Source organism: Gallinula chloropus, assembly GCF_964237585.1.
Source record: "Gallinula chloropus genome assembly, chromosome: 15".
NCBI classification, from domain to species: Eukaryota; Metazoa; Chordata; class Aves; order Gruiformes; family Rallidae; genus Gallinula; species Gallinula chloropus.
The window spans coordinates 1708380-1734310 of NC_140100.1; the positions used below are offsets into that span (position 1 = coordinate 1708380).

General features: G+C 39.2%; 1 protein-coding gene across 1 annotated transcript; it reads right to left on the reverse strand.

Annotated features, from left to right (window-relative positions):
* Positions 1–21175: 21175 nt before the first annotated feature.
* EMP2 (epithelial membrane protein 2) lies at positions 21176–25568 on the reverse strand (the record flags this gene model as incomplete). Its single annotated transcript, XM_084271038.1, has 4 exons — positions 21176–21360; positions 21859–22005; positions 23364–23457; positions 25491–25568. The coding sequence occupies 4 exons, from the start codon at positions 25566–25568 to the stop codon at positions 21176–21178; spliced, it is 504 nt and encodes a 167-aa protein (XP_084127164.1).
* Between the last annotated feature and the right edge of the window lie 363 nt (positions 25569–25931).

The following is a 25931-nucleotide window of genomic DNA, read 5'->3' on the forward strand; positions in this document are numbered from 1 at the left end:
AGCACAGAGAAGAGGAAATTACAGATCAAGAGAAGCCAACCCAAGTTCAATTGATATGTACTTATGAAACTTCTATTTGTTTTTTTTAAAAATCTTTAAAACAGCCAATCAAGTAATGTAACCAACATAATACAGTGAATTGCACACACTGGGCAAACAGAAAATAGCATGAGGTTGTTGGTATATAAGCTTGTATTCTTGAAAAGAAACAAGTAACTTGATTATTCTTTCCTGTTCTATTTAAATGTGTAAATCAAAACAGCAAGTAAAAGGGTATGGTAGTTCAACCCAGAAGGAAAATAAAACAGCATAGCCTGATTCCCTAGTCAGTCTATCATATACCTAAATTGAACAAGTCCAAATACTGGCTTGCCAGCTCAGCAAGTAGAGTCACTCTTTTGCTGCTTACAAATGCCTTTTAAAGACATTTTCTTCTTAGAGTTAAAACACCTCTATCTGCTCTATTCTACTGTTCATTCCCTGTTTGCTCAAAATGCCAACCTTTCAGCTTCCCTTCCTAGCAAAAAGCTGTACATCACACTAAGAATTGTTGGGCTGAATTGGCTTAGGTTTCACTGATACAACTTTTTTCTTATTATTTGCACATTCCAGCAATGTTAACCACACAGTGATAGAGCTTCTGAGCAACTTGTCTATAAACAGATTTGCTTCTCACAAAAGTTACATGCTGAAAAAAAAATCTAGTAGTCCTAGATAGCCCTGGTCCACAGAAACACACTTGGGTATATGAGCCTGATTAGGCTCAGTACCATATGTAATGGTGCTGATGTTAACTGCTTGGTAGATATTCCCAGTAAGAAACAGGCACTGAGCGAAAAGAACAAGACTTCAATTATTATACATCCAGCCTGAATACAAAAACTAGTGTCTAAATTCAAACAATTTGATGAAGGAAAGGGTTACACAAATAGAGGGAAACTGTGGGATGAGTACTAAACATACTTTAAGCCTAAAAATAATTTAATTTATTACCTGGAGATATCAGGCCATCCCAGATGTAAGTAGTTCTCTAGTCATTTGCTTATCCAGCCTACCAATGCCCTATTTATCTAAGGAATTTCTAGACCTAGCAGAGCAGAAACAATGCTCTTTTTTGCAGATATTTTTCTTTTGCAGTTATTTTTTACACAGGAATAGCCAAGCTAAAGTCACATGGGCTTTTCTGTATGCAGGGGTTTTGTTTAATAGTCACTGAGGAAAAATACATGACATTTTACGCTCTAAATACACTTCCCTGGGAAATAAGAATTACTGTATAAGATTGTAGCCTGAGCAATGATGGAGCAACTAGAGAAACTGGAAAAATAATAAATCATTTTGAGTAATGAAAATCATGCATGCTATAGACCTTTCAGAAAAAAATAAAAAATAAATTCCAAAGTCCTCTGCATTTCTAACTGTGAGTTTCTGACTGAACCCAGCTAGACAAGACTAAAGCTTATCAAAGATCATCCATCATTTCTCTGTGGTGCTACTTTTCACCTAAGGATAAAACATTGAAAAAACTTAAAAGGCAAAGTATTACATTCTAAGTGTCCAATCAGCCTTTGACCCCAGCTACTACTACAACACTACTCACAGAAGACTGTATTTGAGAATCTGAAACCATCTCCCTTCCAGAAAAGCTTCACAAGCTGTTTGTGAGCTAATAAAATACTCCACATAGTTAGGAATGGAAGACAAATATGTCCTGAGACTTACATAGTCTCTAAATTACCATTTTAATGTTCATTAATAGCTTTATATTGTGTATATGTAAAGAGGTATAAAATTCATTTTGCTATTGAAAATTAATGGCATCATTTCAGAAAATAAAACATCCTTAAAATCTTAAACCAGCCTCTTAACTCTTGACATTCAAAAGGCAGCATCAAGTGACATAATGTTCTTCCAAAACTGAAGCCCCTGTCCTTCATCCTTGCTTACTCCTCTATAGTAAGAGCTTTGCTCTTGTGGTGGGTCTGTAAATTTCTCAAAACCCTGTTTCTCATGGAATTCTAAGGAAAATGAGCCAGCCCTCATGAGCCTGGCTCTCCCAATTCCTCTACAGTACTGCAAACACATTCAAATTAAAAGTGACTAACATCAAAGAGCTTGATGCTAGCAGAAACCCTTCTAAACTTAGTCATGCTTTTCCTCATCTTCAGAAGCAGAACAATCAGGATAATCAACTTTAACAAACCAAAGCTTAGGTTTGCAATGTGAATTCCAGTGTGTTCAGCTCTTGTTTGTCTGTGCTGCTAAATATTATCATGATCAAAAAGAAATGTACTGACAGCCATAAAAAGATTAACTGTCACTTAGAGTTAAAATGCTGTTCTTCTAGATATTTTCTCTTACTGGGCAGGCTTCTTGTCTTTAAGTAGCATTTTAGAGTGGTTAGTGCTAGTGTTCTTACTAAATCTCAGCTCTTCACATACAGTTATACAAAGGGGCATCCTCTCAAGCCTGAACAAAACCAGGGCAGAATCTCTTCTCATATATGTAAAAACAACAGTACCCTTTCTTAATGGAGACTTGAAAAATAGCCATCATCCTCATTTATTATGAGGACTTAGGCTGCACAAAGGACCATCTGAAAAAATGCCAAGAAATGCACTCAAAATATTCTTGTTCCCAAATCAATTATTGGCCTAACACATTAGTGCATTACAAGCTTTAGCACACTGCTACACAGTAATTAATATGTGTCAGTGGTCACAGTTTTAGACTAGCTTGTTACACAAGGCAAAATCTTTGAAAAGTAGGCATCTTATGAACCTGTTTTCTTACTGCACTATCAAATGCTTCATTACAACCAATAAATAAAATCTTCACTGAATTTAATAAAGCAACAGAATTCTTATAATATCCTTTAGCTATTACTCACCATTATTACCCTAATTTATTAAATACCATTATATTGCAGTCATCAGTGATACAGTAACACTCAACCAGCATTTCATGTACTGATAATGTTAAAATCTAACTTGAGAGTAGAAATGCTAAGATGACTGTCTTAGAAAAAAGGGGCAGATACATGATAGCCTAATCAGATTTCAAACAGATGAGACTAGGTGCTTTTAGAAAAGAGAGCCCAAAGGAAAGTCTGAAGAAGAGGCCCACAGTGTATCTTAAACATTTGCTGTCTGACACAAGAAATCTGTTCTAAAATTGAACTTCACTGTTGTAAGGAAAACAAACTGTTGGGTTTTATATTTTATGGACAAGAACTAACACAGAAAAGAGAGCCCTACTCCTCTGTTTCTTTAAAACACTTCTTTCAGTCACTAGATTTTATCTCCAAAAAAAAAAAAGTAAGGATAAAACTCTGAGTCCTAGATTCCTTTCACAGATGGTTTTGCTTTCTTGTACCAGGAGATCTCTGAGCTCTCCTGTGTTCCAAATGGGAAAAGCTTGAGGCTACACTCTGAGGGACATCTAAGTGGTACACACTGGCACTGTTGCTGAAACAGTTCTGCTTGTTCTGACACCCATGGAAACAACCAAATGCCAACAATACCAGGAGGGAACAAATGGGTTTACAACTACGAACACTGACAAAACAACACTGGTGTTTTAAAATTCAGGTTTTATGAAGAAAATATTTGCCTTTTCATATTTCTAACTATGTTTTATAGTATTTTCTGCTTGCTGAACACATCTACATGCAATGAAGGGAGCAGTACCTTACAAAGATGGCCTTGGAATGTCACACAAAGGAAATTTATATGCCTGGAACCAACGCAGGGCAGCTGGAGCTTTACCACTGCTATTCTCCTTAGCGAGACACTGTGGGTTTGAGATCCCAAAGCTTGTACTCATTCAAGAAGACAGCAAGGAGCTACAGTTTGTGAAAACTTCCAGGACTTTCTCTTCCCTGAAGCCAACCAACAAATCCTCCCACACTGTACCCACTGGGACTTCCAAATATCTTCCAAGTCTCTGAACAAATCCTCCCAGAAACTCGCCTCTCTGCACCCCTTCTAACAGGGTCTAGGTTTGCAGCTTGTCAAGAAGCAGAAGCACAGAATGACTTGGGTCAGGACAACCCTTTTTCAGGCGGGAACTCCCACTCAAAGCCAGGCCAGCTGGGTTACATTGCTCAGGGCTGCGTGAAAAAGAAACCATTTTCCTCAGCATTCCCTTGTACATCGTGTTTTCCAGCCCCATAACCATCTCGGTACCCCTTAACAGGACTCCATTATGTCAATCTTTCTTGCACTAGCAAGCCCAAACTGGACATAGTACTCCAGACGCAGCACAGAAGTGTTCAACAGAAGACCAGAGCCACCTCCCTCAGCACAGGGACTATGCTCTTGCTAACACAGCCCAGCACATAATACACCCGCTTTGCTGCATGTTCAACTCTCTCACCACGAAGGATGATTACCTGTTAATTCTTACAGGTACGAAGCAACGTCTGCAGCTGCAGTTACTCTCAGGAGGCTGCCTGGGGAAATCGCCAGAGTCGCCTCACCTGGGCGCCGGTGACGACGAGGGCGCCAGGTCGTGCTCGCGCCGCGGGGTTCGCGGGAAGCGCCAGGCCGAGCGGGCAGCGGCGCCTCGCAGCCGCCAGGCGGGAACGGCGCCGCGCACGAGCGTGGCCCCTCAGGCCGCGAGCGCCCCTCAGGCTGTAACGGCCGCTTGGGGCCGGCCGGGTGCTGCGGAGCTTCACGCGGGGGCCGGCGGGGAAGCGAAGGGGAAGGCGCGCAGCGGACCCGCCTTTATCCCGCCCTGCGGGAGGCGCCCACGAGCGCGCAGGTGGGAGCCGTTGGCTGGCAGCGCTCGTTATCCCGTTAGCGGCTGCAGGTGCGGGGCTGAGGCGGTGAGTAACTCTGGGTGTTTACACTTCTTCCCCCTGGTAAGTGGCCGGGCGGCCCGGTTCCCGCGGGCTTCGTCGGGTGGGCTGGGCTGGGCTGGGGGCAGCGGTGGAGAGTGAGCCCGTGGTTTCTTGTTTTGCCCTCGGCGGCTGGCCCTTCCTCCCCGTCCCGTCTTCCCGCCAAGGCTGGGCCGGTTCTCCAGCTCTGCCTCCCGTTTGCCCCGTGGACAATGAGGAAGAGGAGAAGCGTCTCCCGGGCTGGCCGCCTCGCCGGGGCCAAGGAGGGATTTTGGCAGCTGTAGAGACCTGCCGAGATACTGGGGCCGGGGACTATGAGGGCGGGGAGAGATGGGAAGCACGGGCAGGGCACAGAACCGCTGCTTTCTGGTGAGTTATGACCCACGCTCTCAAAAAGGTTATGGAAGGAGATCGAAGTCATACCGTAAGCTGCTGCCAATACCCAAATGTTGTGTTGTAGCTGACTAACACCAGGCTCCCCGATGGGATGCGGTCACACCAGCACGAGGGAGCAGAGCTATTTGTGTGTGGAAGGTGTGGAAACGTTACGTGTGATTTTCATAAAAAAACAGGAATCCTGAAATAGGTATCTGTTAGATGTGAATTCCAGATACAGGTTGAGATGAGACAAGAGTCGCTCATCACTGGAATGCTGACAGCAGGGTGGAGGAAGAGCTGTCCAGGGGAAAAACGTGCAATCCTCTTATTCTTCTTTTCTTTGTCAGAAGAGATGGTACTTGCATCAGAGACTGAGCAAGCACTGTTCAGATGGGTTTAATAAAATCTTGCTGGCTACACAGCAGAAAGGAAAGGAAGGATGAGAGGAAATCCCCTCTGGTTGTGCCAGGGGGAGGTTTGGGTTGGATATCAGGAAAAATTTCTTCCCCAAAAGGGTGGTTGATCAGTGGAAGAGGCAGCCTGGGGAAGTGGTGGAGTCACCATCCCTGGAGGTATTTAAGAGAAGTGTGGATGTGGTACTAGGGACAAGGTTTAGTAGTGACCTTGGCAGTGTTAGGTTGGGTTGGACTCAATGATCTTAAAGGTCTTTTCCAACTCAAACAGTTCCATGATTCCATGAGTGAAGGAGTGCAGGGAGAGCAAGACTGTGATGTTAGTTGCAGTTGTAGAAAAAAATCCACTAATATGATCAGTTTCATTTGGCTTTCTTCACTCCTGTTCTCAAGCCCTGATGTACTTTGCATTGTTCACATCGGACACAGGCCTGGACTAAACAGTATTGATACAGACTGTATAGAATAGGACTGAAGCATATAGAATAGAACCCTTGGATAATTAAGGTTGGAATGGCGTCAGGAGGTCACTTAGTCCAACATCCTTCTTGTAACCCTCAGCATGGGATCTGTAAGCCTTCTGACAGAGTGAGTCCACATTGCCATTTATGTAAGGTCATAAATGGACTGAGCTTCCCCAAAACTGCACGGGATCTGGAAAAGAGCTCAAACAACTTGCTCTGCAGTGGCTGGGTTGGGAATCTGCTAGTTCTGAAGCCAAGAGCCAATCCATTGTAGTTGTCTGGGGAGGCTGGGATCACTCCTTTTGTGCAATTTGCAAAAAGAGTGAGGGTATAGCATGTGATGGAAACTGTGAAAGCTGTGGAAGAAAGACAGGAAATTCCTCAACTTTGTCAGCATTGCTCAGACAGTGTGTCCAGTGCGTTTCAAGAGGATGAACTGCAAGTGGCACACAACCAGTTGAGAAAAATGAGAATATTCACAAGTGTCTGGAAAATACCATCTCTAAGAAAATACTGAATGCATTGGAAAATGGAAGACTGGATGAGACATTAATCTTCAATTATATAAGGGGGCTTCTGTGCAGATGGAGGGAATAACTTAATGGTCCTGGAGGACAGGATGGGAAGCAACAGGCTTAAATTGCCAGTTACTTGTGAAAAGTAAACTTATGGAGGGTGAAATGTGTTGGGTGGTTGTGGATTTTCAGCTGGTGTTGAGAATTTTGACAAATGCTTGTCAGGGATATTCTAGGTATCATTTATCATACTGTGGGCTGGGGAATGAGCAAGTGACCAAGTGAACACCGAGCGGCTCTGAATGCTTATCTTTGTCTTCCCAATTTCTCTGTCATTTCATGTCGAATCATGTGGAAAACAGAATTTATTCCAACGGGACCACAGAGATAGGGGCTTCAGAAGATGAGAAACAGGAGAAAGTGAGATGATAGATAAATCCTGTTAAGAGTATTTTTAACTACCTGAAGTTAGATGTAAATAATGGAACCAATACAGCCATAAGTTTCTGTCAACCACATATTTATCTTTACTGTCCTCTGTAATATCTAAATTGAATGTTGGGAACACTTACTTTGTTAGGGGTGACGACTTGATGGCTGACTTTTCCTGCTCTGAAACAAGAAGGGATATTTAAAATAAGATTTAATGAACTGCCATACTAGACGTTTTATAAAATACTGTGCATTTGCAAAACCATTCAAAATAAAGACTTTAGATAAGAATTACTCTATGTATTGGGTTTAAAATCTAGTTCTTTGTTCTAGGGCATGAAAGATGGCGTATTCGCGTGAACCTTCGAGAGCAAACCAAGCCATGGCTCTAAGTAATCAAAAGCAAGTAGGAGAGCTGAATAAAAGGAGGAACACTTCAACAGAGGGGGAGATTTTGAACGGCTTGCAAACTAAAGATCATTTTCTTCAGCCAAGTAGCCTAGATGTAATCTACAAAAGTAAGGATTATGTCAAGTCTTCTCTGAATCAAATGTGCCTTCAGTGCTAACTGGAAAACACCACCATTGCTCTGACCAGCAGTCAGTGGCTAACCCAGAATGTTATTTTGGTGTAAATGTTGATCAAATATTCCTTAAAAATAGTGAAAATCTGTGTCTGACCTAATTTGCAAAAAACATTTACAAACCAACTTTTACTTCTTCAATTTTACAAGTAGAGAGATGCTGTCTCCTGTCTCAGATGGAGAAAAGAGTTCTCTTAGTGCAGACTGCCTAAAATAAGGGACAATGAAAAAGTATTACAATTAAAGACAGTTATACAAGCCTAGCTGTTAGAGGTGAAACAGGCAAGGTCTTCTTAGTCTTTTTGGAGTGGGGAAGATGAAAATGGTCTCTTATCATTGCTTTGTTTAACTTTTTGTTGTCTTAAGAAAATCACACCTCAGCTTTAAAAGTGCAGTACAGCTTTCAGTAAGAACTGCAATAAGCATGCTTCCTGCAAACTCACCTGGATTTTGAGTTTAAATAGATAAATGCTATTTTGTCATAAATTTTTTTACCATTTTATAAATTCAGAATAGTTTTTCTTCCCTTGAATCTTTGAAATGCTCATGAACTACCTTTAGCTCTTTGTACTGAGTTGAGTAGTTCATATTCATGGATATGAAAAACTTGCTGCTTTAAGGGGAAACTTGCTGGAGTGGAATAGTCACTCCATTTCAGTTACCCTGTTCTATTGGTGGCTGCTTTGAAAGTTAGTGTTTAAAGAAAATTAAAGTATAAGTAACCGATTCAGTTGTTTTCTCCATCATTTGAAATGTATTTGTTAGATGTAGTGCTAATTAGCTTGTTTTGATTGCGCTTCCTTAATAGGACTCTGTTTCTTAATATTCTATTTATATAAAAGGTATGTTTTTCACCTTCCACGTTGTAATATAGCCCAGTTCATTTCTAAAATACAAATTATCCTGAAGGCCAAACTAGCCTGTTCATACTCAGCTCATTATGGCTTTTACATTGTTTAGGGTGGGGAGTTGGTTTCAGCTCTGTGGGTTACTTCAATAACTGCACACACCGCCCTTGCTACTGCCTGAGTAATGCTCAATGGAGTGAAACAAATACCTTGTTCTGCTTGGTTGTGGTGCAAAACACCTCCTGTACAGTCACAAAATACTTGAGAAATTTATATTGCAGCATAGTCAGGTAAAGAGCCAGGAATATTGATCTTTTTTGCAAGACAGTGCAACCCTTAAGTTACAAGAACAAGATTCTTCCTGGACTACAAAGTGTTACCTCATTAAAACTCCAAGAGAATATTTTTCTCTATGTCATTTTTAATTTCAATAAAAAGAAGGCTTGGAGGAGAGATACTTCATTTGCTGGTAGGAAGAGTGTTTCTGAAATTATGATGGTTCTGACATGCTTCTAAGGCTGGCTTCTCAGCTAATAAGGCTTAAAGCATTCCAAACCCTGGGAAGGGGCTTTCTATAATATGTCAAAAAACTCTTCTTTTATTTGGTTCTCTTAAGGTAGATAGTGTATTGACATCACTGGGGAAAAAAATAGGGTAAAAGAGCTCTCAATATGTATCTCTAATAAAGTTTACTAGTGAGAAGATGAATAGCAGCAACCTGATCTTGTTTCTGTCCCCCTCTTCCCTCTCTTCATGCTTTTGTCTGAGGTTTTGGTTTCTGTTTCTTTTTGCAGAGAATTCTGTGTGTCCTAAATCGAGTTCAAGATATGCTGCAGCATATTAAAGGAGGAACATCATTGATGTGAATGATACAACTCCTCCCTCTGTTGCCCTTAGTTGTAATTATTTATATTGTAAAGTAGAAGGAAGTTTGAAGTGCTGACAGTGTGGGGGGGGTTGTTGATTTTGTTTGCTTTTTCCCCTCAGGGAGCACTCAAAAGAAGAGAGCAAGCTCAGAAAGACCCCAACATACCCAGTGTAAATGTATTAAGATGTCTGATGAAATCGAGATAAAGAGTATTTGTACAATGTCAAAAAAGGAAGAAAGTCTTTTGGGAAAGGTAATGTGAAGAGATTCCAATGTCTGAATTGCTGTTTTACTTGTGGTTTAAAACAGACAGCATCACCCTGTTTATATCTTAAGCTGTAGTTGTGCGAGGACTGATGATTTAGATTGGCAGAGTTGGTAACTGACTTTCTAGGCAGAGTATAAATGGGTGTTTGGAGGGGAGAAAATACTGAAGTTATTTTTAATGCCTTTTCTACTTATCCAAAATATAAAATATTTTTCTTGCTATATGAGACAAAATTTACATATGAATGCATCCTATTCTTGCATGTTTCTGATGAAGTAACATTTGCTTTGTGAGTGGATCTGACTACAACTCTTTGAAAGTGTGTCAGACTGACTGCAAGTGTGCTTTTGCATTTGAAATTTTCTTTAGACAATACATACTTTTGCTCCTTCTAGAAAATAGAAATAGGAGGGATTACTCAGAGGGATAATATTTTCTTTTTCTGTTTGTGGAGAGTATCTGAAAATTCCCCTTTAGTTCCTTTCCACTTTAAGCAAATATTTCCTTATCAGCTGCTACAGATTGAGACCTGGGATAAGGATCATCTAAAATGAATTGGAGAACTCTTGAACCCTTTATGCAGCTCCAGTTAAGGGAAAACCTGCAACTTACATTCAGTTGGTCCTGAGCAAATTTCTAGGGCAAAGAACTAGCAATTAAACACTGATCAGCTGTCTTGAAATTGCTGTGCTACTCCCACTGTGTTCAGTGGGAAGCATGATTTTGATATTTTAGGGGATTTTAATGAAATTTATTGTCATGTGGAAAAAAATATATGCCTTGAATTCTCATAGTTTAACTGTTTTACTGCTAAGAGCATTGTTATGATTACTGTATGTCACTCTACCATTTGAATTCCAGCATATTTTCAATTAAAATGAAATTGAACTTTCATTCTGGTGCTCCCCAAGGTGTGTTACCCCTTTGATTCCAGTAGCCAGTTGCTGATGACACAGAGATACTTCTGGGTAGGAAGGTGGGAGAAAAGTGCTGAGGGGCTGTAGACACAGACCTTAGGTAAAGTTTTGTGCCAGTAGAAAGGGATGAGGAATGATGAGCCAGACTTGGGTGAAAAATTAAAAGTGCTGGCAATCAGCAGGACCAGAAAGAAACATTTTTATACACACATGCACAGACATGAGAATGCAAGTGCTGCTGTATTCATTTTTTAGATGCTAAGAAGCCCAGGGAGAACAGGAATTAAAGAGCTACTTGGTCCTTCATTTAACAGCAGTTTCTGCAAGTACAAAGCTTCCTCTGTCAGAACTGGAACTGGAGAGGAAAGACTGCCAAATATAGGAGGATACTGAAAGAGAGAAAAGAACAGCTATATAGGAAAACTATATTTAGTTCTCAATTTATGGCTGCAGTGAATGACCATCAAGAGTGAAACCTCTGGCCCAATGAGTGTCATCAGCAGAGTGTCATCAGCATAAGTATCTTTCATATTCAGCAGTGTTGCAGTACATCATTATCTATTGTTCATCAACATGGCTTGGAGTCAGAGAGATTTCTCCTTCAAACCAGGACACAAGACAATATTTTGTTCAAGGCATTAAGACTAAGAGTATTTTAAAAGCTTCCCTCTACATTTTAGCAATTATCAGGTGTAATAGGAAGTAAATGTTTTAATTAAGAAAATTAAAGAAACCAAATACTTTCTTTGCTCTTTTTTTTTTATGAAGAGGAGGGAACTACTGTGTGGTTGCAAGAAAGCAGAAGCAATTCAGTAAAACCCTTGAATGAAAGGAATGAACTTGGCATTTACTTTGTTATCATAGAGACAAAAAACAAGTGCTCCATGTAGAGAATGATGTTCAGAAACATATGTTTCTAAATGTAAATCTTTTTTATCCCAAGAAATTTCCATTACTTGATTATGAAATCTTTATTTTCCTGACATTAAGATACACTCTCAGTCCTGCTTGTGTAGACATTTTTTACTTGTAGTTGCTATCAAGGAGATCTGTCCTGATGTGTAAAATCAACAAATAATTTTAATAGGAATAATTAAAATTATTTATAATATCTATAAATGATAATTATTCATGTTTATGTAGTCATTGAAAAGTTTTCTTTCTCAGGATAACATGCTAAATTTTGTAAACATTTAAAAATATATTTAAAGTAGTGATGCACATAAACATACTACTTCTTTAAACTTTGGTAGGTAGGTACAGTGTGGCACCTACTGTATGCAAAATTAGTTAAGTCCAATGGAGAGTACCATGGTACAAAATTTTGTTGTTTGTAACTGCCAATAATGCCATATAAACAACAGAAGGAAAATGACCCTACTCTCCTGAAAATTAGCTAAATTTTACACTTGAAACTGTGTTTGTATAGTCATTTCAATGGTTTTCTTTATTACAGGTCAAACTTATGATTGGTGAGCAGATGAATATTTTAAATGACTTCTTCAGTCAAAAAGTACAAACTTTAAATAGAAGAGTTGAACAAATACAGTGCAAAAGAAACCATGAAGAAATAGCTAAAGCGTTCTTAGTAAGTTTCTTTGCATAACTGTGTGAACATTTTGCATGTGTATCATATATGACTGTTATGCTACTGTAAGAAAGACCCTGAAAGTATACAATCCTGTGTCACATGAAGGTAATGTTAATAATAGTTCTATTTTTAACCTTTGTTCATTGCAGTTGTTTCAGTCTACTTTTCATATGATAATAACATAAAACTTCCTTATTTTGGGTGAACTCGTAAGTGGTTCTTAAACCATGCTCTGTTTCTGTTCTGTTGCAGAAGAAAATATCCAAACTTGAGGGGCATATTAATGCTGTGATAGTATTTCAGAAGGAAATGGACTCCAAACTGGCTGCTCATCAGGTATGATGCAGATGCACATGCTAATAGAGGTATTAATGCCTAGTTGTAAAGGAAGACGTGCCTGTTGATGTTTACACTGGTGACTTTGACAGCTACATTGCTGTTGCTTGCATTAAAACCAGCAACAACAAGTCTACCTGGAGCTCTTAAATTGGTTGATCTTTTGAGAATTTGTTTTCAGTTTTAGACCACAACATAGTTCTTTTCAGTCATTCAGATTAAACAGACATGTGTTGACAACTTTGGCTTTGATGCTGTCAGGAGCCATTGGAACTTTTGTAGTGAAGGGTCAGACCCTCTTTATTAAAACTTAAAGCTGCTTACAGCATTCCTGCCTCTGAATTACCTTCCACCAGCCATTTAGCTATAGTCTACTAGCTGCATTGGGGACATGAATAGCAAGTTGAAAATATGATACAGTAAATGAATATGTTAGTCATGCAGCTATTAATACAAGAGTATTTTTTGTGGGAGGTATTGATACATTAGTACTAAAGTGATAAGATTTCAAAACTTTTTTATTCTTGTGACGAGCAGGACTTTCTCTTGCAATGATCATACTTTGCTGTACTGAAATTCTTTCAGCAAATCTTGTGGGAGGAGGAGCTCTGTGAACTGTCAGCCTCCTATTTCTCATTGACTGTAAATTTCTTGAAAATTCACAGTTAATTTTACAGAAATGTGTTTGTTCAGAAGAAGTCTTTGGAGTCAAAGTCCTTTCATTGTTTCACACCTAAATGTATGAAGGAATTGCATGTACTAAACATGCAACCTTGTCTTTATTGTTAAAGGCTTTCACATGTTCTACAAAATTATTTTCATATCTGCTTGACCTTTTCCCAAACACTAAACAAAGCATAAACCAGGATAAGGTCAAGTAACATGCTTGCAAGCCTCAAAATTTAAGAAGTGTTTGGGTTTCTTAAAAACAAGTGAAGCTTCAAGGGGGGGGAAAAAGTGTTTCAGCATTACTGTGGATTTAATGTGATTTTCCTTTTGTTGTTGTGTTTAAGTACACCTGGATTACTTTTGCACTTTTGCAAATATGAACAGGTTTATACTGCAGTTTTCATGACAATGTAGTATTTGTTTCCTCCTTTGTCAGATAATGGTTCCATGTACAAACTATCAAAATGGAGTTCTTAACCAGTTTGGACCCTCTGCTTTCTATCCTGCTGTCATAAATACACCAAGTTCCTCAAATACACTTCTTCTATCATCTTACACTGGTTTCACTTCACAACATGTTTCACAGTATGTAAGGTATGTGTCTAGAGTTGAATAATAAAATATAGTGACTCTCCTTATATGGTTTTAAAGCATTTGTGCTCTTTCTTTCAACTTTTTGAATGCCAGTTAAATTCTAATAGTTGGATTTAAACTCAATTGTCACTAGGTGAGCAGTGCTGTTTCTGGTATCTCCACCTTATCCATTGTGGCTAAAGCTGGATAATAATTCTTGAAGTGCTTCAAGGTCTGTACAGGTGCTAATTTCTTAGTGAATGACAGTAAAAAATACCTGCAAAGGTATTTTAGTGGTCATAAAAGGAAAAATCTTCCAGGTAGTTTCTTAATAGAAAATGTAAAAAAAAAAAAAATTAACATCACCAATCCTATTTCTGTTGTTAGGACACTTCTAGAATGAGAGAAATCCAGATTCCAGAGAAATAATTCTATTTATTATGACATTTTAAGTCAGTATGTACTAAATAGCATTAAATGGAATTCTAGACATTTCCTTTTAAAAGTAATTCCCTAAAGTAGTTTTATTTGATGTTCATGTCAGTGTTCCACCTGTTCCAATACTTTTCACTATTTGCAAGCTGCAAAAGCCCACTCTAAGTTCTCAGTTTGAAGCCATGAACAGAGGCAAAAAAGAAATCTTTAGATGCTCCCTCACAGAGCTAGCAAAGAGTTTGGGTTTATTTCTGTCTTGAGATTGAGCTTTGCACCCATGCAGTGGCACTTATTGCATATTTGAGTGTCACCTCTGGAGCAATGCTCTTCATCCAGCACTTGCAGGCTCTTCCTCCTGTGCTGTATCTGGCTCCCTGCAGTGGAAAATTTTTCTTCTTCTGCGTTATCCAGTGGGGTTTTTCGGTACCAAAAAGTAAGAAAGTAGTAACTTACTTTGGCCTCTATACAGACAAAGCCAAAATGGTTGGGTTTATAACAAAAGTATTATTTCTTGTGCATGAACTCATTTTTATTTCCTTAGATGGATGTTTTATATACTGGCTTGTTTTTCTTGTATTTTCCACTTATTCTGTAATACTGAGAGAGATTTAATCTGACCCTTGGTTACTCTTGTGATCCTGTGAGTAAATAGCTGCAAGATGATGTAAAACAAAGACATTATAGTATTGTAAAAAATGAGAGACAGTTCCATGGAACTGCTTTCCTGAGGAAATTTTGTAAGCAAATAGAAAACAGCTCCAATTGAGGGTTTTTTTGCATCTGGATTTTACTACTATTTGTTTAATGTTTTTGTTGCAAATCAGAAATGTAATGATTTTTTGAAGTGCACAGGTGAGGTGGCTACTGAAAAATGTCCTGTGCAAGTTGCAGGAATTCATCTTGTTTAGCTGGAATCTGGCTTTCAAGCTTGTGTGCCCCTGTTTTCATAAAACAAACAGAATAATTTCATTGTTTTATTAAGATGAAAAAAATCAGGGTTAATTTCTAGAAAAGTTGTCAGGGATATGAACATTCCTGATGCACAGCACGTTTCACAGTTAAATAGTAAAGTGTTGCCATGTACAGCTAAGTAAGTTGAATGGATTTTAAATGTTTTCTCAGTGCCATAATTTATGAAATTATTTATTAAAGTTTGTTTACTGTTCCATTAATTTGTTGTTTGAATTATGTCTTGATCAATGAGTTCAACTTTTAATGGTTGATATACTTGTATAATTCTTTTTAATGTTTTATTTTTTTTAAATCATTCTTGTCTATCTCAAAACAAGGTTTTTTTTAATTTTTTTTTTGTTTTAGGATTTCTGATGAAGCTCTAGTCATCTCAATGGAAAACCAACATTCAACAATTGCAATTAATTCAGGTATTGAAATTTCATGTTGAATCTAGGCATGCTCATGAATTGACCACAGAGTATACAAAGTATATTTAGAATATTGCCAGCTACTCGTGTCTTTTATTTTTTAAAAGTCCCATTGTGATTCTGAAACACAGATGTGCCAGGTTTTTGTGTGTGGTTTTTTAAATTGATACATTAGCATGCTTTCACTGTATCAAGATGTCTGTCTACAGACTTGCATTGTTTTTAAAATGTTTAAATTAAAACACAAGTCTGGTATGAGGGGCATAAATGAAAACTTTTATACATCCAATCATTTTTTTTATTATTACAACATTCTCTTCAGGGAAGAGCATAGAAAGAGGAGACAATAAAACCAAATTATTGTAAGTTAATAGCTATTTTAAAATGGCAGGAACACTGTATTTTTTAGCAAGCTTGACTCCATCATGTAAGTGCTGTCACGATCCCTACTCCTACAAGCTGTTACACTGAACAATCTTGTTAGTGGCTTGGTAATATGCACCATGTGCTTGTAAAGGATAATGCTGAATGCAAATAAAAGGGCCCTCTGTTCTTTATCCAGTGAAGTGGAAACTTGTTCTCAGGATGATAGGAATTGCCCAGCTGTGTCTTACTCATACTAAAACCCAGAATTGCTTTCTTAGTTCCTGAGAGGTGCATGCTGAGTTAAGAGATGGAGTTCTAGAGTCTTGGGAGAATCAGGTCATAGAGCTGTGCCATGGAAGCATTAAGATTGTTCTGAAAGAAGCATGAATGGAAATTTGTGCAGAAGTACCAGGAGAAAGAGAAAGAAAGAAACAGAAAGTGTCAAAAGATAGCGTGGGCTGTTAGCAGAGTTGAGCACTGCATGGACCACAACCTCTGTGTATGCGTGTGTGTGTGTGTGTGTGTGTGCCACTTCATTCTGTGTCCAGACAGCCAGATGACAAATTGAAGACAAAGAACAAGTAGAGCCATAGGAAGCCTAGAAAAGGAAAAGGGGGGACAGTATCTGACTTAGTGGTTTTGCTGAAGACTCACAAAGAGTAAAGTAAGATACAGAAACAAAAGATGACTGTAATTTTCCATTTTTAAAGGGGTATAATGTACAAGGTCACTGTTCCCAGCCAAAGAAGCCCAGGAGATGTACTGAGGATGTGATTATTGCTGCTCCCTCATCCTGTGTTGCTGTGTACAAGTAACCATCTCAGTGGCTGTGTCCACAGGAGTGTGAATCAGCTTTTGCAGTAAGATAAATAAAATAGTTGCCTTCAGTATGGTCTGGCATTAGTTTTCTTACACCGACTGCTACAAAAGCCTCAAGTTAAATTCTACTTAATGAGAAGAAGATGCTGTTAAAATGTTACAAAAGCATGTAGGAGGTGGAGCTTTTGGGATTAATGTACAACCACAGTCTCTGTCAGGTATGTCAGACAAGCTTTAAGTTTTATTATTGCTTAATTCATTTCACATAAATATCTCTGTGTGTCTATTTTGCTTTGCCTTTGGTTGGTTTGTTTTACCTTTGGAGCTGGCCTAATGTAAAAGTTCTGCCTATGAACATTTCTCCTTGAAGAGGATTATTAATTTTATTTTTTGCCAGGGACAATTTAAAGAAACAGATCAGTAATGATGAAACCAGATGAGAATAAGAAATCCCTTGACATTTCCTGTGTTCTTTACTACATTTACAGGGTGTTTCTGCTGAATCACCCAAATCAGAAGACACTTGAAGAATAAATGCAAACCAGGATGTTGGGATCCTAAGCCATTTTAAGAACAGTGGATATGTGGGTTGTAATGTCTACAACTCTAATAGTTCCACAGATTAAGACTGTCTTTAGTATTAAGAGGAAATACTTGCAATCCCAGTAACTACCCTTCTTTGCAAGCATGTTTGAAGAACTTCTGTTTTACACTAGTAGTTGGTTTAAAGGCTCCTTGGCTCCTATAATCTAAGTTGTACCCAAATGGAAGGGAAGAGAGAAAATGTAGTATTTTCTTTACTGTTTGCAGGTACTTAGGTAGATTCTCATTCTTGCTATGAATGTGTATCAAATACATATATCTGGTGAAGATGGGCCTAGTTTTTGGTGGGTTTTTGTTTTGTGCTTATCTTAAAATTGAGTCCTGATTCTTTGTAATCACAACTGATCACATTTCTTAGTAGAATAATTTTTAAATCCTATGATATGAAAAATTTGATTTGAACAAGCGTATTGCTAAATCAATTTGATAATTACTATATGACTTGAAATTAATTATCATTTTTTGTAAACTGCCCCATCAGTATGATACCATTTAGTTGGTTTCCCAGTTTGGATAACAGCTATATAGCTTTGAGAGAAGTTGGAGAGCTCTTTTCACAGTCGAAGAAATTTGCTGCTATTGCTGTGTGATGAATTAGTATCCTAGTGTCTGTGATTGAAAGACAAAAATCAGTAGTTTCCAAGTATGCAAGTTGGACTCATTCTGCCCAAGTTTCACTTACTGATAGTTTAGCTGAACTAAACTAAAGCAATCTTCTGATTTCAATAAATTTTCACTTAGTGGATTGTTTTGTAAAGAAAGGAGTCTTAGCTTGACAGTAACACATCTCACAAGAGGGAAAAAACCCACACACAGCACGTAGAGAGAAATCATTCACATAAGAAGGTAAGAATGTTAACAACACTGTCTTTCAATAGATAGAAAAATCCTGTTTGAAGGTTGCATCTCATCTGCAGAACTATTCATCGAGCAAACAGAATTCAAAGCCAGCGTCCCTCGATGACGGCTTCCTCCAGCTGAGAGGAGACACATCACATGAGGTACTCTTGTATTCAACTTTTCGACAATATCAATTTTTAAATTGTGCATTTGTCTATTGGAAGACAGGTTAGTTCTTGAGGGAAAGTTAGACTTGTTAAAGATCTGTTCAGATGGGAAAGGAACAGTGCTTAAAGTTGGGCTTTGAAGGAGCAGGCTTCTCTGTCACCACGAGGAGGCTCTATTGGAACAGGGTTGGAACAGTAGACAATTTTTCTGTAGATGAAAGCAAGTGAGTAATGCCAGGAGATACCATCACTAGAAACAAACACAGAAAAAACCCTAACCCCAAAACTTGTGCCAGTCATCCTTCCTCCCTTATCTTCTTTTTCCTTTCCTTTTTCTTTTTCCTTCCTTTCGCTCCCTATTTGTTGTGCCTAAAAATGCATGAACACAGAATTTACCAGCAGGATTTAAACATTTACCCTAAGAGCTTTAGGATCAATCTGTACAAGGTCACCTGCATTTTTATCATCTCAGTGCAAACCTGAAGTTTGACTGGAGCAGATTCATAAGTCACCGGCCTGTTTCTAACATTATTTTTCTCACTGAACCTCATCTTAAATATCCAGCCATTTCTGCAATGATGGAAAAAACCCCTTACAAGTAAACAACTTATCAGAGCATCTGCAGATCTTGCATTACTCAGTAGCTACTCTTTTAACACCATACATTTAAATGTTCAATAAACTTTTCTCTGCTTCCTCTGGAAGGTCTTCAACAAAGGACAGAAATAACCAGCTTGTGCTTGTAGTACAGGCAGGAAGAATTTAATTTTACCTGTTCACACAAATACCCAACTTTTTCTCATCCAACATCGTGTAAATATATCCCAAGCTTAAAGACAAGGTCAGATTGCTGAAGGTATTGAGCTTGCTGGTACAGTACAAGAATTTGTTTTATTTTCATGTACAGTTTCAGAATATATATAGCATAGAAATGGTATATTTTAAAGGCATATCAGGTAAAAAGAATATCCTAAAGTATATTTGTCCTGTTAAAACTCTAGTTCAAACTGTTTTGGAATTTTCTTGGTACGCAAAACATTCCCATCTGTTCTGGTTGATGTGGCATCATGCATGTGCTGCTGTACACCATGGTGTGTGAGCTTTTCATGTTCAATTAAAGGGATAAACCTTTTGCCATGGAATTAAGTCGTGTCCTCCTGTATACACACATCTTTATTTTAATATTCACTCTATAAATGATCCAAGCATTATCAAGGCAAGAAACTGAAGAAACCTCTTCAAGTCACTGGCCGAACAGCTTAACACACAATTTTACAGGACTGTCTTCTAGGTATAAAATAGTTTTAATCCATATTTCCTTAAGAATCTTCCCTACTATTTCACATTTGAGTAAAACTAGCAAAATGCCTAGCTAGTAATCCATCTACTTTCAGCCTTAAGCCTGCATCTGCTTATTTAAGACACATTTGGCTTGCTAGCAAAATTTGGCTTTTAATCTGAAATGTATTTTCAGCAAACTGCAGAAACCCTTGCTTAAAAAGTAGGGTACCAATTCATGAAATTCAGAGCATTCCCACTAAGGGAGAGAAAACCTTTTGACTTATTTTCTTGTTTATGTATGGGGCTGGCTGTAGTGATTATATTGAAATAAATACATGGTTAGTACTTTTACAGAGTCAAATCTATATTTAAGCATCAAAGCTGTGACTAACCAGAAAAAACCACTTCAATCATTCTCACCACTGAACTCCCAACTCCAAAATCACCGTCAGCCAAAGCCAAGATTACACTGATGAGCAATTCAGCCTGGTATTACAGTACACACTTATCTCTCAGAATTATTGAAAAATAAAAATCCCTAAGCCATTTTTTCTGGAAAAACTAGCCTGGAATTCTGCACTCTGATTTACCCAGTAAGAGTGTCCAGGTCAAGTCAAATCCACAAAGGGATTCAGAATGAACTTTTTTAAAGCAAATTTCCTAATGGGTAGACTTGGGGAAAGCTTTTGTAAATGAAGTATTAGCCATTAAGTTACTAATGTAATACAAACCCAGTGTAAGCAACAGGTTGAGTTTGGCTAGAAAAACCTAAATGTGGCATTGCTTGATCAGTAATTTGCTTTAAAGTTTGCTGATGTAAGAAAGGTAATGCTTTTTTCCCCCCTTCTCCCTCCCAGAAAGACTAGGCACAATGCAAAAGTAGAGGGATACAGGACTAGAGCGGGGTATTTCTTACTGCTCAGAATATTTTGGTCCCAAGTTGTGCTGTGAAGTTGCTGGTAAATCCTCCTGCCAGAGGCTTTGTGTGCTTAAATCATATGTGAATGAGAATCATTTGCTGGAGTACAAAAAGGAGTTGTTGCTTTTGCAAAGCAAGTGGTTTTAATAAAAGCTTGATGCCACTTACTGCTCATTATAAATAGCAGAACATTGGCCCTCTGCCAGAACAGACTCACTGTGTGCAGCTTTGGGCTTTTATAATTGTTTACTTTTTCACTCTGATCTGGGCCTCATTTTTTACTTCCCCTATATTTATCCCATCCCAAAGGGATACATCTGGTCCAGGAATACAGTTATCATATTGCTTACAAATTTATCTGTATGGCTTTATTTGTAATGTACTAGAGGCCAGGAATAACCTATTAATGTCTAGTAAAGGGAAAACAGTTTATGCTGATGAAATATGTAAGAGAAACCACGTGGCTCTGTCCTGCTCAGCCCCCTGACCTGTAGGTGCCAGACATCCCACTCAACCTGCCCTTTTTTTATTCTGTTTCATATCAAGAACACAATACATTTTTAGAGAAACAAAACCTTTACTACAAAACCATGTAAATGATTATATACAAAATGGTTACTGGAATCTGGTTTTGTACTGTAGTGACAGAAATAACTAGCTGCTGACATTTATTTACGCTTCCTTAATATTAGGTACATAACACCACTGATCAGAGTGAAGGCAAATGCAATCCAGGCTAGGACGAAGGAATAGCCATATTGGCCTTGGGAAACGTTCACGCTGTAGTCAGCGCTCCTGTGCAGCTCTTCATGCCGATCTGTGTAAATGGAAGCTGCAATCATAACACACAGACCTGCAGGAGGAAGAAAATAGTATTAGCAATATGCACCACAACTCTGTCAGCTGCTTCCTCCAATGTTCTTTTCTGCAGGCATTAATTTTCCATCCTCCAACCAAACTGGGAGCATTTCAGGACACGTTTTCAGTTTCTCTGCCATGGATTAGATCTGAAGCGTTGTCCTGTATTTATGGCATTTGCAATGACTATAAAATGATTGTAAACATCTGGATAGTTTTAACATGAGCAAAAAATTAAGGAAGTACCTGTCTGCAGCAATTACAGAGTTACTTAATTTGTTAAGCAGTTCAGAATTTAAATTACTTTAATCTAAGCAGTGATGTCATCCATGATTTTACTGCCAAATAGTACAGAATGGAGAAGTTCACTGTTTAAACAAATACGAAGGATAAGCTATGACCTCTCATGCAGCTCATTCATTTTGAAACTTTTTTCCCTTTCCTACTTCCATGTAAACATCATTAAAGTGACAAGTGTTGAAAAATCACTCACATGACAGGAGCTGGATAATAGAGGTTAACACAAATCTTTCTCCTTGCTTTAGGCGGAAGAGTTGAAGGATGAAAACCAGAAATGCCACACAGCAGAAAATAGTTGATAGGATCATGGTGGCCTGAACAGCCTGAATTGATTGATACTCTGGAAGAAGAAGAAAAAAAGCAGCCGTGATTAAACAGACCATTTCTGTTTCTGCCTACTCCTGCAATGAGCAGAGAGAGGGGCAGAGCTGTGTTCTGCGAGCAGGTCGGCACACACAGCAAGCCAGCTGTGCACGCAGTGCCTAGAGTGGTTCTGCTTCCCAGGCATTAATACAGCCCGTGGTCCAAGGGCTTCTCAAAGCTTTTCATAGAAGTGAACAGAAATCCTGAGCAGACTGTTTGTCCCACAGCACATCCTTTGCTACCATCTATGTACTGAAAGCACAGTGGAACTGCCCGGTGTCCCAAATGGCTGAGCAACGCCTGCGCCAGCAGAGACATCTCTAGCCATAGGATGTAACCAGACAAGACATCCAGGCTCTGCACAGCACATTGCTTTGTTTCAGGTTTTTCACCCTGTCAATTACTTCCCTGTAACTTCCCTGTAACTAGGAGCTAAAGTAGCCAGTAAATTTGTAGCTACATGTAGCTGCTTCCTGTCACTTCACTGCAAGGATAAGGCCCAGCATCAGAAAACTTGCAGCATGTCAGCTAGCATAGCTACACTGGAGTTCAGTCCACTGAGCAGACCTGCCTCAGCCCCTCCTAACTGATGTAGTTGGGGTACCTCATTTCAATGACTCCTTGGTGACACAGAGACCAAAGGCAAATATGTTCAGTTCATGTTAGCCCAGAGATGCCTGTGCATAATGGCTCATCTGGCTGCAGCACAGCTCTGCTATAAACCAACCCATTGCTCACAAAGCAAAGTTACTTTATGGGTACGTGGCTCTTCACATCTTCTACTGCTTTAATATCTACCAAGACTGAAAGTATAGACATAAAGTAACAGTGACCTTTGAGATGTATTTTTGTGAAGCAGGATGTTAGGCTGTGCCCTACACAAAGTCCTTTCCATTAAAACTACAGCTTGTGTTCTTTCTTCCCCTTTTCCCCCTATCCTTGTAGGCAGCCAGTATTTTTAGGTGGTTCTTCAGAAGTTAAAGTTCAGTTCTGAGGCAGATTCTATTGCTTCAGCAACACTTTCAGATGACTTCACTGTTTTTATCCAATCTAATTTTTAAGAACTTTTTATCACTCATCAGTAGTTCTTTGTGTTTACCCTTGCACTGGGCTTTCAAGGGCACCTGATGGTTCCCTCTGTTTCCCTCCTACAGAAACTGTTGGAACAGTTTCCTTTTCCAAAACAAAAAGACAATATTAAAACTTTCAGAAGACTTGAGTAGTTAAAGCATGCAGCTTTCTCAACAAGAATGCTATCACCCCTGCAAATTTTGTAGTGATTTTACCAGTTCTTCTGCTGAAGGAACTGAGACTTAGGCATGGAGAGACACTCACCATTGAACTGATCGGTGATAGCCATACAGGTGGTGCTATTTGTGGCACACACACTCCAGACATCTGTAGAAAAATTATCTCCTACCCACCAGGCCTGCAAAATAAATGGAAAGGGCTCTTATGGGAAAAAAGGCCACCACCAAAATCACAAAACTCTGCAGTTGTCCTAAACTCCTCAGCTGTATCCTGATCAGACACATCAGCAGGAACAAATTAACGATTCAAACTAAATTTGAGATCTAATGGCATTTTGCAATGAAGGGTGTATCATTACTCACATGGCATTTTCATTTTAGATCTGTGTAAAGTAGAAAGGGTAATAGATGGCAAATCTTAAACATCCCAAAGCACAGGGGATTTTCCACTGTTTGGACAGAAGTCTTGGCTAGTTGGTGATTGCTCAGTCCTTAAGATACCTAGGCATGATCTGCTTTGCTCATCCAGATAGGATGAGTTTTGTTTGGGACACACAACTCCTTAAAGGCACAGGATTTTTTAATTTGCAGGCAACAGCAGAGTATACATCTATACAACAGAAGCCATTTGTAAGCTTTCTGGTTCCTGACACCAAACTGAGTGCAATGTAGCTGTGCTGTCAATGTGCAGATGCAGCACATACACTGCAGCATCAACTGGAAGTGGCTGGCAACAAACTAAGATCCTCCTGTGGTATTTCTATGTTGATGTTTTAACATTTTACATAAAATAGCACTACAGCAACTGAGGAGCTTTGTCCAGTAGCCTGGGAAATGCTGCGAGCACTCCACAGAAGTGGCATTTCCTCAGGAAACCCATTCCCGCTCCAGTAGCTGCCCAGGCCTTTGTTCTGACTAGAGTTGGAAAAACGCGACTATTAAATATCTGCTGGTATCATCTGCTGTTGAACAGACATTCCAGCAGCCTCACAGCCCCCTGTGCAGCTCTGCTGACAGCACGCAGTGCCCAGCGCAGTACATCCTGAGAGTTGGCCTGTGTGTAACGCGGGGTTTCGGAAAGGCCACTGCTGCCTCGGGATGCCATTCCTTTGCATTTCGCAGTCCACGTTGATTAGTTTTTAGCTCCGAGCACTATATAATCCTGTCAGCGTTTTCATGACTGTAAAAAGCCTCTGAAGATGATAAACTCTAACAGAAGGTGGTTTCACAGTTTAAGTTCAGAATTGCTGAGAAGCAGCTAATGACACAGAGTGCACAGGGTCCTATTTCTATGTGCTAGCTTCCTAAATCCTCAAAGGAGCAGGGTAAGACAACCTGCTTTAGTGGCCAACTAATGACCTATGTCCAATGGGACAAACCAAGCAGCTGACTGAAAGATGTCTGTGTTTGTACGATTTTGCAATAAAAAGCTGTGGGTGAAGCATCATTGCACTTGGAGCAATGGAAAACTTGGAAAAGACTACGAGATCCAAACCAGCTTCACTAAGTACAGCAAAGTATTTTCAATAGCCAATTTTTTAAATCCTAACAGACTGCACACACATTGAACCTCTCAGAGGAAAAAAGACTCCAGTGCACAGTGAAGGGCTGTTTTGGAAAGAGGAGAATTCAGCTGAGAAAGATGTAAATTGTTTCCGGTCACAAAAATCAAAAGGAAATTTGAACAGATTCCAACATAAATTACTCTAGAACTTTGTGCTGAAACTGCTTAACCAAATGGCAACAGATAAATTAATGGTTTCTCTTTCATGATCTAATTTGGCATCTTGGATAACCACTTCTGTGGCAAAGCACACGACTGAAATTATCCTGCCATGACTTCATGTACTTGACACAAAAGGACAACAGGTTCCACTCCCTTTCCCTCCTATCTCACTGATACTCCCATAGCTCCACCTGCAAGCACGGCAGGATTTGTGAATATACTCCCTGGCCAAGCACCTCACAGGGGAGAAGACGAGCTGCCTAACACAGCCTTACGACATGACGCACACAGGGGCATGGCACATACTTGTATAATCCAGGAATCCCAGCCACCTGCATGTTCAAAGCTTTTTTGTTCCAAACAGGTACAAGCAGAGCAGTGTGTCTAACAGAGTTACCTGCTTTCCGTCAGCAAGCTGAAGAGAAACAGCATTTTTATGAAGGGAAGAAACACCTGTGTGCTCGAGAGAGAGGAAATGACACTTACATTGTCGATGGTGGAGATGAACAGCAGTGCCGCCGAGGTTATGTGGAACACAATAATGAAAGCCAGAAGGATCAACATCCTTGATCTGTGGGGGCTGTAGTCTGAGACAAATCTGTTAAAAATAAGAACACATATAAGCAGTCTTTAAAAGTTGTCAACTGATTAGCCTGTCATTGTGTATTGCAGAGCGAGGTGCTCCAACGAGTCAGGAACATCGTATGCAGTTTAAGTCCACAGCACACATTCTTTCTCCAGAGATAAAAGATTTCACTTAATCAGACTTTACATCAGCAAAACAGCTTTCTGTTTGTTAGATGTGATCTGTAACTAGTATCACTGGTGTTAAAGTGATTCACAGCTTGAAATGAGGCCAAGTGCAGTGTGCAACCTGCCAGTGGGATGGCTCCAGTGAGTACACACACAGAGAAGCTTCTTTCTGTT